At 40.9% G+C, this 18,621-nt stretch overlaps 1 protein-coding gene across 1 annotated transcript in view; it reads right to left on the reverse strand.

Annotated features, from left to right (window-relative positions):
- nsmfb (NMDA receptor synaptonuclear signaling and neuronal migration factor b) overlaps nt 1-18,621 on the reverse strand; it is a 35,514-nt gene that overhangs the window by 9,777 nt on the left and 7,116 nt on the right. The window contains exons 2-11 of the mRNA XM_058637136.1: nt 15,536-15,597; nt 14,190-14,975; nt 13,442-13,514; nt 11,855-11,860; nt 7,949-8,017; nt 3,403-3,455; nt 2,313-2,402; nt 1,408-1,535; nt 1,228-1,311; nt 253-286 (exon numbers count right to left, since the gene is read on the reverse strand). Of these exons, the coding sequence (XP_058493119.1) occupies nt 253-286; nt 1,228-1,311; nt 1,408-1,535; nt 2,313-2,402; nt 3,403-3,455; nt 7,949-8,017; nt 11,855-11,860; nt 13,442-13,514; nt 14,190-14,975; nt 15,536-15,597 (1,385 nt within the window). The remainder of the gene's footprint in view (nt 1-252; nt 287-1,227; nt 1,312-1,407; nt 1,536-2,312; nt 2,403-3,402; nt 3,456-7,948; nt 8,018-11,854; nt 11,861-13,441; nt 13,515-14,189; nt 14,976-15,535; nt 15,598-18,621) is intronic.

Raw genomic sequence — 18,621 nt, forward strand, 5'->3', positions numbered from 1 at the left:
GTGAAGGAGAGCGAGAGGGAGAGAGAGAGGGAGAGAGAGAGAGTCACTTTTCTCACTCGCTCGTTACCGTGTCCCTCGGGACTCACACACACACTCACACACACAGTAAGAACACAGTGAGTCATCTCCAGAAAACTCTCAAACTTCTCCACATTCACACGTTCACAGGTTCACACGTTCACAGACGACTATGACTCACTTCCACAGGAGAAGCTTGTGTTTTATAAAAAGACAAACGTGTCACACACTCACCGAGGATGTCGTCAAACGTGGCGTGTTCATGGTCCTTAAAAAAGAAACACAATTATCATCCTAACATTCCAAACCAAATTTAGATTCATGTCGCTGCAGTTAAAATAAGACTTCTTTATAACAACAATAAAAAGTGAATCTCTCTCCTGAGGAAACACAACATATTTGTTATTATGAGAAAGTTATTTTGTTTGCTCTCATCTGATTCTTGTTATTATGAGATAATTCTTTATTAAGCCATGACAAAATTATTCAACAAGTCATGTGATAATCAATGGATTTTTTTTTTTAATAATTCAAACCAGTTTTTGTGATTTTTCTGCTTCTTAAATGTGAAACTGTTCTGTTTCCTTTGCTCTATAATAACAAAGAAATCATTCAAACAAAAACAAGTCCTTTGATAAGCATCATCATTCCCAGACTAACATTTTTATGTTAATCTTAAGTAATTGACAGATTTGTTTCAGCCCTAATTTACATGTGATTATATTTACTTGTGATTAACTTTGCTTTACCACATTTACCTGGATTTTAAACCTACATTTATTCTCCTCTCTAAAACTAAACTAACTAAAAGTTTATCATTATAAAACTGCACAACAGGTCATTTTTATCAGACTCTGAGCAGCTTTTATAAAGAAGAACAGACGAGCGTGTCATCAGCGTAGAGGATGACTCAAATAAAAGTGAACAGACATCTTCCATGGACGCAGCGTCTGTCGTATGAAGTGCAGAAAAGCTCACGGCTTTCACGCGCTCGTCGTCATGTTCATGACATGACGTCAATATACTGTTTTGGTCACTTTATGCTTAATTTTATGTTTTATTTGATCAGGATTAAAACTCACTGAGATTAAAAATCTCTTTGTTGGCAGCAGTACAAAGAGGTTAAGACACAGAATAAAACCTACTCAATACAATGTAACAATAATCAAATCGACTGAAAGAGACACTGTCGTCTCGTCTGTCACTCACGTAAAGAATGGGAATGATGGACGGATCGTTCCTGCGGATGATGTTCGGAACGTATTCTGCCTTCGGGACTTTGGAGGAAATAAGCTGTGGGAAACATTTGAGTGAAATGGTTTTTATTTATAGATATTTATTATAACACGACTGTAAATTTAAATATAAACACGGCGTGTTCACACACACCATGATTTTAGGAGGGACAAAGTCATCCCCCTCGCACGCCACTCTCTCCGCCTCCCGCTCGTCCTCCCACTCCACATCCTCGTCCGGGCCTTCGTACAGAGTCCCTGTGGACGTCTGAAGATCAGCACCTGGCTCACACACACACACACACACACATGCAGACACACACACACACACACACACACACAGGAACAAAGGGGGAGATGAAAGGACGACACACACACACACACACACACACAGATGAGATTAGAGAGGTGCTCCAGATTAAAAGAGCTGCACCTGTCGTTTCATTTCATCCACAACAGAGAGAGGGCGGAGCAGATCTGTTTCAAATCAGAGCAGAGACGACAACAACTACACAACTACACAACTACACAACAGCAACAACACTGGTGAGACGAGGACAGACATGTGGGTGGATCAAACAGATTCTCCAGCGTCTCTTTAACCTTTGAATATTTCACTGTTGGTGGTTTAACTGCTCTTTTATTAACACAAACAACACAAAACAACACTATTTTATTTATATTCTTTTTAAAATGCTGGAAAAAAATGTACTTTAATGAATTATTGTTTAATCTCAACATGTAAATAAGAAAGATTATAACCACTGAGTAATTTACATCTGTAGTTACATATATATATATATATATATATATATATATGTATGTGTATATATATATATATGTATACATATATACTGGAAATCCACTTAAAAATCAGATTATTAGCAATTCTTCACTGACTCAGGCCTTTTTTTAATTGTCTTTTAGATTAAAAATCATGTAAATATGTTTTTATTGTTTTGGTCATTGAATAAAACTCAGAGAGAGATAAAAAATGTTTTGACTTAAAATAATGTAGAATAAAAGTGACATCATTGAGGACAGTGAAAGGTCACTCACTGTCTCTGGAGTCGTGCAGGGACTCGGTCTTCACCGGCGTCGGGTCGCTCCACGAGCGGCTGAAACTCTTGGCTCGGCGCTCGGCGAAGGCTGAGGGAGATTTTTAAGGAGAAAAAAAGTCACTTAAAAATAAACACACGCAAGTGTGATACGCAGGTATACAACATTTATGCATCACTAAAGGACCAGGACTTATGTATAAGCACCTAAACATGTATTCATTAATGTATTAAAAGGGTTTTTTGACAGAACTTAAGTTCAAGAAATTTTGTTTTTGCAAATTAAAGGTGTCGGTCATTTTTATGAGAAAACACTGTAATTAAAATTAAACTTATCAAGTCATCTGTTCTAAAATGTCCAATGTATCTGAAAATGATCAAAAATATTACTTAGAATTGTAAACAGAAGACTTTCCAGTCTATATTCAAAAGAGAGAGAAGGAGATTATAATCTAAGACGTTTGTTGTATTTGAAAATGTTAAATATAGATGTTTTTCAGTGTTAAGTTAAAAATGTTTGGCTCTCTATTATGTTTCAGAGTTAATCAAGAATTATCGTTTAAATAAATAAATTAATACATTTGAATTAAATAACAAAATTCATCATGTCTAGAGTTTAGAGCAGTGGTTCCAAAAGTCTGGGTCGGGACCCACAGATAGGTCGTGGGTGATTTTCTTGGGGTCCCTCAACAAATTTGCAGAATTTTCTCAACTTTTTAGTTAATTTTTTTGTGTATTTGTTTTAAATTAGATGCATAAAATGGAGTTGTAATTTATTTACCAAAGCAAATCTTGGAAATGATTTGTTCACCAGTTCAAAAATGAGTTTTTACAGATATGTCTGTAAATGAGACGTTACATAATTCACACATTAGCTCTGGTTATTATTAATAATGTTGTGATTTGAGTCACAAAAGTTTGTCCTTATATAGAAAGTGAGAAACAATGAGTCAGCAACATTATTCCTCAGTGGAAACGGAAAGACTCAGATGACTCAGCAGATTTTAATGTCACAGTTCAGGTTCATGTGTTTATGTGAATATTTTTACATTTTTATTTTTTGCCACAGCAGCAGCAAAAGTGAGACTTACTCTGCACCTTCGTCCTGCGGCTGCCCACCATCCTCAGGTGCTTCCGGAAGTTTCTACCATTTCCAGGAGCAGAGAAGAAGAAGAAAAGAGAGACGGAGAGGCATCATGAATGAAAGACAGAACCACAGAGACAGAAACTATTGGACTACAAAAGAAAGTGTTTCACTTGGATTGAATTCTATGTTTAAACTCATGGAATCTTTAGAGAATAAATATATTTTTGGGAACTTTTACATTCACTCACAGTGAAGTCAGGGTCAAAGTCACTCGAGTTCAGACGTAAATAAAACAAATCGCAAACCAACGGTGTGACCACAGAGGGCAGTAAATACATACATTGCCTTTTCTTGTCATAAGAAGTATAATTTCAATATTTCACACTAAACTGTGATGATTGTGCACCTAGATACAAATATACACCTGAAAATAAGAGGTTTAGTTACACAATAATGACACTAGCTTTGACTTTAGTGATTAAAAACCAAAACAAGTGTCTTTAATTGACTTGACTTTAATTACATTTCTATATGAGACAGAAGTTTGTCTGAGGCTAATTCTCCACTGCAAGAAAACAAAAGTCCAACACATGAGAGTCAGTCAGAGTAATGCAGAATCCACAGTGTGTTCAGGAGCTACGCAATCCCTTCAACGACCCTCGTAAATGTCATCACGACTGCAAACATCGCTGCAGTCCACTAAACAAACGCTTGCTGCTGCCACCTTGTGGTAATAGATGGATAACTAAGAAAGTAGCCATTAGGTCAGTTGGAAAAGAAATAGAGTTTAAAGCAAAAAACAAAATTCAAGCACATGTTCCTTCAGATGAAAACAGAGAAAAGAGTCGACTTCAACACAAGAACTCTGTCTCTCATGTTCTTCTCTCTCTGCACAGCAGGGTTTTCCCCGACATAGTTTCAGATCCAGATCATAAACAAAAGTCTGGGCTCGTGAAACACGACATATGTATAAGTGATATTTGAAGAAGAAAAAGAACAGAGAGAAGAAACCGAATCCAGAAACAGACGTAATGTGACTGAAAAACTTAAAAAGGTTAGTTTTTGTTCTGGTTCATCAAAACTCGAGCTTCACACTTGACGCGGTCTCAGCTGCTCGCGTCACTAAATCACCGCTGCTGCGGCTAAAATGAGAAGCTGCTCCCGCAGGATTTTACACATCAGGATGAGTTTATTCACAGCGGGAGAAAAACGTCTCAGTGCTTCCACTAAACTCTGTCAAGACAGAGAAGATGAAGCCGGCGATAAGTGGTTTTCTCTCGCCGGGTTTGGACAGTGTACATTTTAATGGACGTCTAATGAAGAGGAGAGAAGACGTCGACGATGGAAAACATGTTTTTTAATCTTCTTTTTAATAAACAACCTTTTTCACCGATGAAAATGAGCCATTTTTTGGGGGGAACTTTGGAGGATCGTTGGAGTTCAGATGTAAATAAAACAAATCGTAAGAAAGTCAACAACAAACCAATGGTTTGACCAGAAGAGGGCAGTAGATACAAGTATAATTTCTATATTTTACACAAAACTGTGAAGATTTTGCACCTAGAAACACATACACACACGAAATGCCTTCAACGACCCTCGTAAATTTCATGTAAAAACATGTCTGCTGTCCACTGCACAAACACTGGCTTTAGATGCAGTTTTTCATGTCCCCTCGTCACCTCTGCTGCCCTTGTTTGGAAAATAAACCCCATCGTGACTCATTATTGGATGTTGTGTGTGTCTCTGCTTCAGGGTCCTCATCACAAAACCTCACATTCTTGAGATGGTTTTGGTGTCAGAATCAGGTGTTAGTGATGGTTAAGGTTCGGGAAAGTGTGTGTTCATAAAGGTATAACGCGCGCACACACACACACACACACACAGTGCTCGCCGGTGTATATTTATCTGCAGTTTCAAGTCATTCCAGAAAAGCTCTCGTTGACGCGTCGCGGAGGCAGAGTCTTAAATTAGAGCGATGAGTCAGAGCGCAGGGGGAAACCATCACTCAAACACTGAGTGACAACAGCTTTAAAATAACAACAGGATTTAGACTCGTCGTCGTGTCAGAGTGTGTTTCTGCTAAATATGTCACCAAACTCTCTTTGACCTTTGTAAGAGGTTTCATCTCCATGGAACACAGACCATCGTCCTCGACGCAGCCACTCCTGAGAGTCTGTGACACCAGCTACACACACACACACACACACACAAACACACACAGGCTAAAGCAACAAAGGTTGTGCGTGTGATGCGTTGCTGTTGCCAAATATTGATTATTCTGCAGCGGCACAACAGTGAGCTACGGCTCTTTATTGATAGACTTTACGTTTACGCGTCAGTGTTGAGTGAGAAACACTGATTAAACCTGTCACACACACACACACACACACACACACACACACAGATAACAGTGTGTTTTTGATGGGTCTATAAAAGAGCAGCTGAGGACTGAGACTGAGGAGCGAGCAGAGCTTTTGTTTCAGGTGTAAATGGCAGCAGTTTGTCATCGTATCAAGTGGATCATTGTGTGTGTGTGTGTGTGTGTGTGTGTGCATTCTCATATGTCACCTATATTTTATGACTTGATTACATTGACTTTCAAAAGTGACCTATGTATAAAACCTTCAAACGCAGAGTGGGTGTGGCTACAGACAGGCGGGCGTTATTTTGACAATTTCACAGCTTTTCTGCTGTGTATGTGTCGATCAGGCAAATATTTCACAATAAAAGCCTTCCTTGAAAATGAATGGCTTCGGGGAACTGAACTGAAATGGTAAAGTTCTTTTACTTTGAAACAACAGGAAGTGTTGGATTATTTTGTCCAAACATGACAGTTTGTGAGAGATTTGACTAAAAATAAACCTGTGAATTGCGATAAATGATATTTAAATGTGTGCATCAGCGTGTGTGTCATCAAAAGCTGCCTGAAAGTTTAGGTGTGAGCTCTTGTTTCTCCCTCTCTCCAGAGACCTGGAACATTCCCACCTTGTAATCAGTGCAGCTGCTCACAATCACCTCATCATCTTCACCTGGTCTCCACAGAATAAAATCCCTCAGCTCTGCTCACCTTCTCCTTGTCCTCAGAGGATTTCATGTTCCTGCTTCAGCGGCTCTGTTGTTTTAGTTTATCAGTCCTTACTGAGCTTCTCCACTAAACTCGTGGGGTTTTATTGTGTGAATAAAACAATGTTGGCTTTTTAAAAACCTGCTGTGAGTTTGTGACCAAAAACAAGCTCACATGAGAACACATCTTTACTTTTGCCACAAACTCACAAAAGACATGTAAAATGTAGCCTTTGTCTTTGGTTGACAGTTGAAAACAGCTTTAAATGGCTACTTTCAGATGTAACGCCAATATAGTTTCAAGTTTTTATGAAGAAAATACACATTTTCAGTGTATTTATACAGAAAAAACCTGAATGTTCATTTCTTACACTGTTCTACTCCTCTGTTAGAGAAGAAACGTGAGATTGAGCACTAACGTGCTGGACAAGCTTTATCTCACACATACTGTTAAGACCTTTTAAATGAGTTTGTTTGTTTGTTTTTACATTAAAGAAATGACACATGTTGCACACCTGACCTGAGCGCAACTGTAATTAATGTGAAATCTGCCTGGACTTTCTTTGTCTGGAGCAGATTTATCTGGGATTTTATTGATGCCAATACTGATGCTGTTAGCACTGCTAACACATACTAATACTCATCAATACTCTTAAAAGATAAAATATGTCGCAGTAATTACTGTTTTCCTGTTAAAAACAAACACACTTAGCTACACACAAGTGTTAGCTTTAGTCAAACTTTTATTAGCATCAGAGATGCGAAGCTGCAACAAGGAACAGCACTCTTCCATTAGCAGCAAATGCTAGCTTTGCTAAAACCATGAGCTTTGCCTCATGATTAGAGTGTTGTATTTTTGTGTTTCATGTGTTGATACTGTTATATTTACACGATGTCCAAACTACCTTTAGTAAATGTGGAGAAAACTAACATGTGCTAGCATGACGCTAGCAGCTTTGTCATTATTCGGGGATGTTTGAGAATCAGAAAAGTCTAAAAACGAAGTTAGTTATTGTGGTATTGATGTATGTTCCACTTGTAGTTGTAGTTGTCGAAGTTCCTACATATCTGGAACAATCAACCAAACTAACCCCACATAGGATTCTAAAATGGCTGCCACTTGATCTGATACTGTTACTGTTAATTACACTTGTGTTATTTGTTTCATAGTAACTCTGTTAAACACATAGTACTGTTCACCATTTGGGCTGGTTTTGGTGTTTCCTCTGGGAGTGTGAGGCAACTGAGACCTCCTAAGAGGAGCTAGGACTTTGGTCTGAAAAACTCCAGTGACCGTTTGAAGGTCTACTGTCGTCACAGACACAGAGATGCATTTACAAATCAGACAACTGGTCCAATAAGAAATACCATTGTTTTTTAGACCTGCTGTTTTGGTCTTGGCATTATTTTATTTACTGTGTAACAGGGACAGTCTTGCACCACACAGGACAGGACTGGACAGAACAGGACAGGACACACGGTACCTCTCCATCACGGTGGCTGCCTCCTGCTCTCTTTTCCGTCTCTTTCTTTCAGCAATGCCTCGGAAAGCCCTGCCAGGACGTCAAAGCATGAAGTGGTTTTTAGGGGATGTAAAGTTTTATGTCTTTAGCTGCGCCTGACCAAGTCATTTTTGTCTGAACCCAAACTGACCCAAGGGCGTGGAAACCTTTACACAACTGAAATGACTTGAACTCATAAATCATTTATACTACAGCCCTGGTTTACAGCTATATATGTATTTATTTTTACACTTGGTTGAACTTTAATTTCACACTGCTCAGAGAAACTAACTGAAGCCCTTTGGGTCTCGTCGGGTTCGGGCATAAATATAAAGTTCCAGTCAGGATGAGGCAACAGCACAGGGGGGTGAACGGGAGGGTTTGTTTAGTCCACAGTGGTTAGTGCAGGGTTTCAGGGTTTGGTTAGCTTTGGTGAGAGGTTACACTGGTTACAGCAGCACACTCACACACACACACACACACTAGGACCACAATACAAGTAAAGACAATAAGGAGCAACCACAGAGCTGCCTATTCTATATCGAGCAACAGGAAAATGTGTGTCTTTTCTGAGGATAACTCCGCCCAATGCCTGGTGTCGAAAAATTCCAAGAAGTGGACTGAGAGCGAAGGGAGGAGGAGTGGGGAGCAGAAAAGGGGGAGTGGTGAAATCTAGTGAAATCTGACACTCAGTTCCTGTGTGAGGAACGCCCCCTGACCTCGGACCTTTAACCTCATGATTGCGGTCACCACACAAACACCTACAGTTCGTAGCACTTTTGTCGTATATATTTCACCTTAAACTTTGTTTAACTGTTGTAGAACATAGTTGAGTTTAATGTTTATCCTTAGACAGGTTGCTACGCTGTTGTGTGCACAAAATAAAGTGTTGTTATTGACTGGTATTGCCATCGATGGCTCGCCCGAAAAAAGGTTTGTGTTTACAACACGGTGAACGCGGGGGTTTATGTCACTTCCAGGTCTAACTTCCAAGGTAAATGAAGAAATTCAAATGCAGCAGCTGGTGTTTGACCAGAGAGGGCAGTAGACACACCAGCTTATATCACAACAAGTATAATTTTAATACTTGCACCTGGATCAACAAATAACATTTACTCGATACACACACATGCTGGTTTACACCTGAAGAAAATCTAGTTTATGGGTTTAGTTCCATAGTAATACCTCTACTTTTTACATAAAAAGATAGAATGTCGCTTGACTGTGAACTTAGTGTAGTTTCTTGACTCTTTCAGATCTTGTGGATTTGCTTTGTTCAGGCTAACTTTACCACAATCTTTATGAGAGAGGGAAAAACAGCCAACGTTCCAAACAAAACCTAATGAAACAGACCGTAATTACATTTCTATAATAGACTTTCTCCGAGGCTAATTCTCCGCTTCAAGAAAACAAAAGTCCAGCACATGCGAGTCAGTGAGAATAATGCAGAACCCACAGTGTTCAGGAGCTACGAAATCCCTTCAATGACCCTCGTAAATTTCATCACAACTGCAAACATCGCTGCAGTCCACTAACCAGTTCTTGCTGCTGATACAAAGTGCAAAGGGCAAAGTGATACAGACGATTAATTAGCTTTTGAAAACAGCAGCTTAATGTGTAGCTAGTTTTCAGGCTGATTTAATGTCAGTATTATGACATAATGTTACATTCAGGTCAATATGTCCATCTACTTTTGCTCAGTTTTCTATGTTATTTCTTTCCACATTAGTTTTGTTGAGCATGCAGTATACAGTATACTTACAATAATCTAATCAGTAACTGTCATTGTTTTGAAATGTAGCAATAATTAGCATTAAAACACATTTGTTCACGTCTATGTTAAGTATGACATAGTAAGTATGAAAGTATGAAAAGGTTGGACCAATGTCACTTCATAGTACATTTAAAACAGATTTTTTTCTTAAACTTGTGATAAAATTGCAATTTTTAACGCGTTTACTATGAAAGGTCATGCGATTAATCTTGATAAAATATTCTAATTGATTGACAGCTCCACTTTTAAGGCGCCATGTTCGCTGCGACAGATTTAATGACGATGATTTCTCCCGTACGTTGGTCAGCACAGACGAGCGTCTCCCAGCGGGGACAGTAATGTCTCTGACAGGATGTCACACATAATGAGGATCACTGGTGACAGCGTGTGTCTGAAATGGACTCATGTCCTGTCGCCTGTCTTTGACTGACAGACACACAGACAGCTGACGATCGTCACGGCGACAGGGAGCCGAAGCCGCTGGGATCCACGCGGAGCCTTCGTTACCCCGAGGCTTTTCATGCCTGTGCAGCATCAGGATTATGATTCTTATTCCATCACAAAGTGTCGTCACTTTCTCCTTCACCCTGTCACTTACTCCACCGTCTGCTGTCGACACAAACAGGAGCGAAGTTTCCCAGCAAACGCTCAGAAACTGTGGGCGTCGACATAGAGACAACAACAGCTGCTGTTTGTCTGAAAACAACACGATACAAAGACGACGTTCTCTGGCAAACTGTCGCACTGGCGACTCGTGAAGACGTCAAAGTGTCAGGAATCTGTTTTAAATTCTGTTTTTTCCCCCAGACTTTTGTTCCCCACCTGGTATTGGTTTGGTTTTCCCGCCATTTACCTGACCACGCCCACTTCACCACCCCTGCAGTTATCACCAGGTCAACCTGTGCATACATCACCACGTGTGTGGGATTTATTTTGACCTCATTTGGACTCCTGTGCCGTTTCTGTCCTTGAATTTCAGTGTTTAGATTTTGGACTGGACTTTAGTTGTTTTTCCTCTCAGCATCTGAGTTTTTTCTTTCCCAAAAATTAAAATCTTAAGTAGTTTTTTTATGTGTTAAATAAGTGAAAAATATTATTCTCTGACCTTTTTCAAAATTAAAATCTGTGGACTTTGTACTACAAATATACAAATATACAGTTACACAGAAGTCTGTCGCTCGTCTGCAACAAAGATTTTCATATTTTAAAAACCGGCCACAGTTTTCTGACGTTTGCAAACATTTATAACTTATAATTTTTCAGTGCTTGAATTCTCCACTGCTAAAGTTCCTCCTGTTCTGAAAGCAGCATTAATGCTTTCATATCTGAACTCACATTGTCATTGTGTCCTTTTCATGAGCTGCATCCGTGTCTATTTTTACACGCAACAACAATAAAAATGTAATCACTGGAAGCCGTTCACATGACGGTCGTATGAGCTCGTGGCTTTAGGGCAAACTTTAAGGGTCAGATTATTTCTGCTCATTGAAGACGCTAATCCACGACAATGTGAGCCTGAACAGATGATGTAGTGTACTTTTCCTCATAGAGGGCAAATGTGGAGTTGCAAGAGGGCGGTTGAAGGCTTTTATTATTATTAATAGTAGTTTTGTCATCATTATAATGCTGAGATTAAAATAAAGATATTATTATCATCATTATTATTATTATTATTAGTGTTTTAAGCTGTTTTACATCTGCTCCTGGTCTCTCACCATTTTTCCTTTCACCACAACCGGCCCAGGCAGATGCCGCTCATCTGTGATGGTTCTGGTTCAGTTGTTTTTATTCTCTCAGTAACGGCTTCTGCTCTTTATTTTTCTTCATTCTTCTTGATTTTTTCATTTATTAATTATCATATTGATAATTCCTTTCCTGTACACCTTGTATTTTTTCCCATTCTTGTTTTAAACAAGGTTTTTGTGGTATTTAAATGTAATTTTAATTTGTTTCTGCTTCTGCTTCAAACACCTGAGGCCAAGCTCTTGAAGCCTGAAGGACATTGAAGACCGAGGACAGAAGCACACGAGGGATAAAACTGGTTCAAGACAACATCACTGAAGTGAGAGAGAGTCAGCAACGCGCCGGGGGCGTTTAAAAAAAAAGCTACTCACGATATTCTTCAGTCGCAGTTTGGAAATCAGCCATGGAGAGAAGAAGAAGAAGAAGGAGAAGAAGGAGAAGTTAGCAGCAGGGTCAGCCAGATAACACACACACACACACACACACACTTCAGAGACTGCTTCATGTTCCAGTTTTCAATCTGAGGTGAAGTTACACCGAGAAGTGAGAAAATAGACATTTGAAGAAAGGAACAGCCACTTTATTAGGTACACTCATCTACCACTTTATCCTCCACATGAGGGTTGCTGGTGCCAATCCCAGCTGACACAGTAACACTTTATTATTTATCGTCATTGGCTGATTATGAGTCTACTTGTGTTAACAAGCCGTACCTAATAAAGTGGCCGAGCAAGAAAAGGTGAAGATGATGAAGATGATGATGATGATAATCATTATTATTTGGAGCTGCACCTTCATTTCGTTGTATGTTGTACAATGACATTAAAGTTCTATCAAATAATAATGTTTAAACACGTTTATCTTCACGTGAAGGACTGTCCTCTGTCTCACGATCTGTCCTCATCACATCAGGTGAGAGAGACACTCAGTACAGACCATAATAGAGACGAGGACGGAAACAGCTGGACATGAGAGAGAGAGAGAGAGACGAGAGAGGAGCGTGGGAGAGGGGAGGGCGGAGCCTCCGCTGTCTGAGGGTCATAATTAAAACATCTGAGTGATGAGCGATAATTAACTCGTCACAGTGTGTGTGTGTGTGTGTGTGTGTGTTCTTGTAGGCTCTTCTATCTTTATCCTTTGACATATATATATATATATATATATATATATATATATATATATATATATATATACATATATATATATATATATATATATATAGTTTAATTTGATAGAAAAATCTCCTTTAATATAGTTTTCTGATTCTTATTCTCATGTAAAACCAATAATTCCAGCATGTTTCATTTCTTTGTGTTTCTGTTTGACGTGGATGTTGTAGCGTCTGCAGGAGCGAGGAGGAGGTTGTTACTCATTAATCGTTGGACATTTATAATTACTGCTGAAATGAAAACAAAGGGAAACTCAAAACATGAATATAAAAAAACAAACAAACAAAACTGATATTTGATCATTTCTGATTAAAATTACAGTTTTATCTTAAAAACCCTGTATTTACTAACGTGTTAAAAGCAGAATTAATTGCTTCATTAATACTGTTTTGATCCTAAATGAATGTGTTTTCTTTATTTAAGTAAAAACAACTTTCCCTTATTTTAGATTCATTATTATGGGAAAATAATGATAAACTAATTCATATTTATTTTAATAAAATGAATATTTTTGTAAGATTGGTGAACACAGACCGACGTAGTATGGACCAAATAACTACTCGATGAATGAAGGAACTTATTTTAGTATTTCTGCATTTTAGAAACATGTTTCCGTTAAAGCGTCTGATTTCAGATCAGACACAGATCAGACGAAACAGAGGTGACGATGAACGACGACCGTGTTTCACTGTCTGATAAAATCAGAGAAATGTGAGGATTTGGACGTGGAACACGATGAGTTTGAAGCGTTTGTTGAGTGGGAGTGAAGGCGTGGATCTGTGTACTCACGCCTGCATGGTGGTGGTGGCCGTCTGAAAGCTGAACATGTTCTCTTTGGGGAACCAGCTGTTTGCTGCATCCTCTGCAAACACACAACAAAAGCAGCAGAACGTTTACAAAGGAGGAGGCGACAGATTTACAAATAATAATAAGCACAAAACAATAATTATTATCATTATATCATTTCATCAGAAATCAATTGCACATTGTTCTAAATGTACCTTCAATTAAAATATTATCTAAGCTGATAATGTTGTATTCCTCAGAATAACCTCACAGCGACTGCATGTGGATTTCCAAAATAAAATCACCTACTTCCTCATGAGTAACACATCTATAACCACAAGGTGGCAGCGGCAATGATTAAGTAAGTAACGAGGTTCCTTGAAAGCATCTTGTAGCTTCTCCTCTAAAACCAACAAGCTGTGGGCTGAGCTGAAGTCACAAGATTTACTATTTTCCTTGAATGCATCTTGTAGCTGTTGTAACAAACACAGTAATGTATAAATAATGATTATAAAATGGCTTCTCTCTCTCTTTGGTGAAAATGTGTGTTTTTAGAAGGAATTTAAAAGATTCCGCAGGTTCTAGAACTGAAAGGTTGAAGTGGGTCACAGGAAGAACCAGGTCTACTAACAATGAACCTGAGGTCTTTAACCATGAAGTGCTTTCACGGTTCCAAGTTAAATCTTTAAATCAAATTACAAAACTACAAGAAATACTGATATAACAGCTGTGCGGACATTATTGTCCTCACCTCTGTCTTCAGTCGACGTTCTGTCTTCGCTGTACATCCTCTCCAGCTTCTTGCGCTGCTTGTCTCCATCCCTCGGGGACGTGTCCAGGTCCAGCGAGCGCTGGCTCTGACACGGCGCTCGGATGCAGGCCACGCAGTCCGCGGTGTCGTCCTTGGACGCCGCTCGTCTCAGCCCCCAATCTCGGGCGTTGTTGCCGTCCCTCGAGCTCTGCAGCGGCTGAGACGTGGACGCCGGTCCTCCATGGTGCTGGGGGACGTGGTGGTGGTGGTTGCTGCGATGGTGGCCGCTGCGGTGGTGGCTGCCGCGGGGGGCCGAGGCGGACGGTTGGCTGGTGCAGGATGGGTTGTTGTCAGGGTTGGTGGCCTGGGAGGGATTCTGGTCCCTGGAGGTCTTTATCACCTCCAGCTCCAGGCTCTCCGCGCTGCCGCGGCTCCCCAGCGTCATCCCTCCTTCCCTGCTGATGGTGTAAACCCTGGCGGGCTTCAGTGCCACGCTGCCCTCCTGGCTCCTAGAACGTGACGGTTCCTCTGCAGAGAGGCTTCGCTCCACGGAGAGTCGACGTTTGGAGGCGGCCGCAGGCACCGGAGGCTGCAGGCTGCAGCTGCTGCTGACCAGAGGCTGAGACCGAGACAGGGCTGGAGCTCCGGGAGTGGACTGGACCGACCGGTCGGGTTTTGCTACAGGCAAACAGCGGCTCTGAGGAGGCAGGTTGTTGTTGTGCAAACGCTGGCCGACGTCTGGAGAGTCGCAGTCCTGAGCAGCGAAGGTGTCGGACAATAAATGATCTGAATGTTTACGATGAGAGAAGATGGAGAAGACGAAGAATCTGCTGTCAATCAAACTCCAAAACTAAGTCAGCTCGACTGGAACCTGAGAGCTCGTGTAACATCCTGAGTAGTCTTGAGTTCTGTTTCCTGCCTCTCGTTTCAGAGTCTGCTACCTGTCAAGTTTTCCCGCCTCTGTGATTCCCTGCCCCGCCCCCTGATGTGTTTCACCTGTTCATCGTTATTTAGCCGCGTGTTTCCCGGGTCTGTCGTCAGTGAGTGAGTTGTACTGAGATCAGTAAAAATGTGTTTATCTCTTCAAACTGAGGCTGTTGTCGAGTCCACGTTATGTTTTATAAAACAACCTTGATTTTATTTGAAGTCATTTGCTCAATAAAATGGGCAAAATGTAGGAAATTTGGGAAATTTCCAACTTAGAAAATCCTAAATTGTTTAGTTTTGTCCACGAACCAAAGATATTCAGTTTACTGTCACAGCTGAGCTATATGAATATATATATATATATATATATATATATATATATATGTATGTATGTGTGTGTGTGTGTGTGTGTGTGTTACCTGCTCCGTTGCGGTTCTCCGTGTTGGCGTTGGACAAATATTCTCCGAAGGCTCTGGCCGCTCTGTGGAGACAAACACAGAGCAGCAGCAGTTAGATCCTCACACTCTCACACACTCTCACACACACACACACACACATTTCCATCCTCTCCATATCTGACTGAACAGTCCAGTCTGGTCCGTCTGTCACTGAGGTGACGCTGTGTTCTGCAGGGTTTGGTCAAACAGCTTGAGACACAGCTGATGAGACTCTCAGGAGACGGAGACGGAGACGGAGACGTCGCTGTGTTTAAAGCGTCGTCGCGGGAACAGAGAGCCACGGCTCGTCTTTTTGGCAGGAACAGCGAGGAACTGGCAGAGTGTCAGGAACATGTATGTCTCAGAATGTGTCCACGCTCTGAGACATGATGTCCTCGCTTCATTCTCAACTCTTAACTCAGACTTTATTCTGTTCGTGCTGCCAGGTTTGTTTTTCTGGAATAAAATACGTTTAATTTCCAGCATCAGTGAGAACAAAGTTAGAGGAAAGTACAAGGAAGGAAGGAAAGAAGGAAGGAAGGAAGGAAGGAACAAAGGAAGGAAGGAAGGAAGGAAGGAAGGGCGGTAGGTAGTTTCATCTGCAAAATAAATGTACTTACACTTGGTGTTGGTTAAATAATATCAAACAGCAGTTTGGAGGTTGCTATTCTCAAGAAGGCTGCGTGATGTGAACCATGCCTCGCACAAAAGAGCTCTCAGAAGCCTGCGAGTCAGAATTGTTGACTTCCCAAGAATATTGCTGAACTGAAGTAGTTTGGTTCAAACCTCCTCGTGACTGTTGTGCAGGTCTGATCTGCAACGACTGGAAACCTTTGGTTGAGGTTATTGTCGCTAAAGGAGAGTCAATCACTTATTAAATCAATGGTTCACAGACTTTGTCCACCCTGCACTCTGCATGTTTACATTATGTGTTCATTAAAAACATGAAAACATATCATTGTTTGTGAGATATTACTTTAATAAGACAGTGTTTGTCTGTTGTTGTGATTTAGAACAAGATCAGATCACAATCTATGATCCATTTATGCACAAATCCAGATCGTTCCAAACGCTTCACATACTTGTTCTTGCAACTGTGTATATGATGTTTATCCTCATTGATAATATATAATAACTGACGTCAAATATCCACCGACCGTCAGCTGCTCTGACTTCTACAGAATGGAATTGATTATTGGAAAAATAAAATCCATGTATTTACATTTGTATTCCTGAAACACACGCACACACACACACACACACACACGCACACACACACGCACGCACACACACACACGCATCAGTGGCTTCAGTGTAAACACACAGACTCATCCTTAGAAGAACATGTGCAGCAGCATGCAGAGAAAGAAATAGGCCACACACACACACACACACACACACAATATGCTCTGTGCATGCACACACGGTGAAATCCCAGAGGAATTGCTGTGTTGTTGCTGAGGTTTGTGTGACACACTAATTAAATATGAGGCAGCACGTGCAGCAGGAGGAGGAGGAGGAGGAGGAGCAGGAGGAGGCAATGCAATCTTCTCTGATGAATCTACTTGACTTTGTCAACTCCATATATTTTCACTGAGTGAAAGTTGATGGAGGACGAAACGCTGCAGCGTCCTGATTCTCGTCATTCTGATACATTAGTTTTTGATCTTTGTTTTTATGTCTTTTAAATTTACAGAGATTGTGGAGCAGAAAAAAAAAATCTGCCGGGCCACATATTAATTCTGGCGGGCCAGTTTTGGTCCACGGGCCACATGTTTGCTTCCGTGTTGTGAAACATGAACGTGAACATGCTGTTACTGTTACTGCTGCTGCTGTTACTGCTGCTGTTACTGTTTCTGCTGCTGCTGTTACTGTTACTGCTGTTACTGCTGCTGCTGTTACTGCTGCTGCTGCTGCTGTTACTGCTGTTACTGCTGCTGCTGCTGTTACTGCTGCTGTTACTGCTGCTGCTGCTGCTGCTGTTACTGCTGCTGCTGTTACTGCTGTTACTGCTGCTGTTACTGCTGCTGCTGCTGCTGCTGTTACTGCTGCTGCTGCTGCTGCTGCTGCTGTTACTGCTGCTGCTGTTACTGCTGCTGCTGCTGCTGCTGCGCCAACTTCTCATCTTATTTATTTCTTTTTTTACCTGCATGTTTTCAACCATGTGACGTGAAGAAAACACGAAGAGCGAGACGTGTTTGTGAGACCAAAAATAGAACGGAACGATCGAGCGTAAAGATGGAGGAGAAGGGAGGAGGGGGGAGGGAGGAGGGGGGAGAAGGCGAGTTACGACTAAAATAAGTGTAGGAGGACATGGAGGACAGAGGACACAGATGATCCAGAAACTTGATGTTATTATACAAACGCCAGATTAACAGAATATGAAGAACTCTGTCAGAGTGTGACTGATGAAGTGTGTGAGACACCTGAGGACACAGAGACAGACAGACAGACAGACAGACAGAGACACTTGGACACTAATGAGTTCCTCCATGTTCCCCATGTTTCCCATGTTCCCCATGTTCCTCCATGTTCCCCATGTTCCCCATGTTCCTTATGTTCCTCCATGTTCCCCATGTCCCTCCATGTTCCCCATGTTCCTCCATGTTCTCCATGTTCCTCAATGTTCCCTATGTTCCTCAATGTTCTCCATGTTCTCCATGTTCCTCAATGTTCTCCATGTTCTCCATGTTCCTCCACCATCAGCCACGTACAGACCATAATTAGTGCCGTCAGTGCCAGAGGTGACGGCCATCTCAGTGTCCACCTGTCTGTCCTCATCATTACTGCTGTGAGCAGCAGGACAGTTTTAAATGATGAATGTTATAAATATAATACATTTAAATGTAAATATTATTATCAGCTTTGGTTCATTCTCAGCCTGAGGACAAGAGGACAAGAGGACAAGTGGACAAGGTACCTGATCCTTTGTGTGTGAGGGAGCAAAAATGTCAGTGAATGTGTGAACACATGATGCAGCCATGAAAGTTTAATTCATTCCTTCATAATCGAGACATTTGTGCAACAGCAGCAGTTTCTACACCGTAATGTCTCTGTGTCTCAGTGTC

Source organism: Solea solea, chromosome 8 (assembly GCF_958295425.1).
Source record: "Solea solea chromosome 8, fSolSol10.1, whole genome shotgun sequence".
NCBI classification, from domain to species: Eukaryota; Metazoa; Chordata; class Actinopteri; order Pleuronectiformes; family Soleidae; genus Solea; species Solea solea.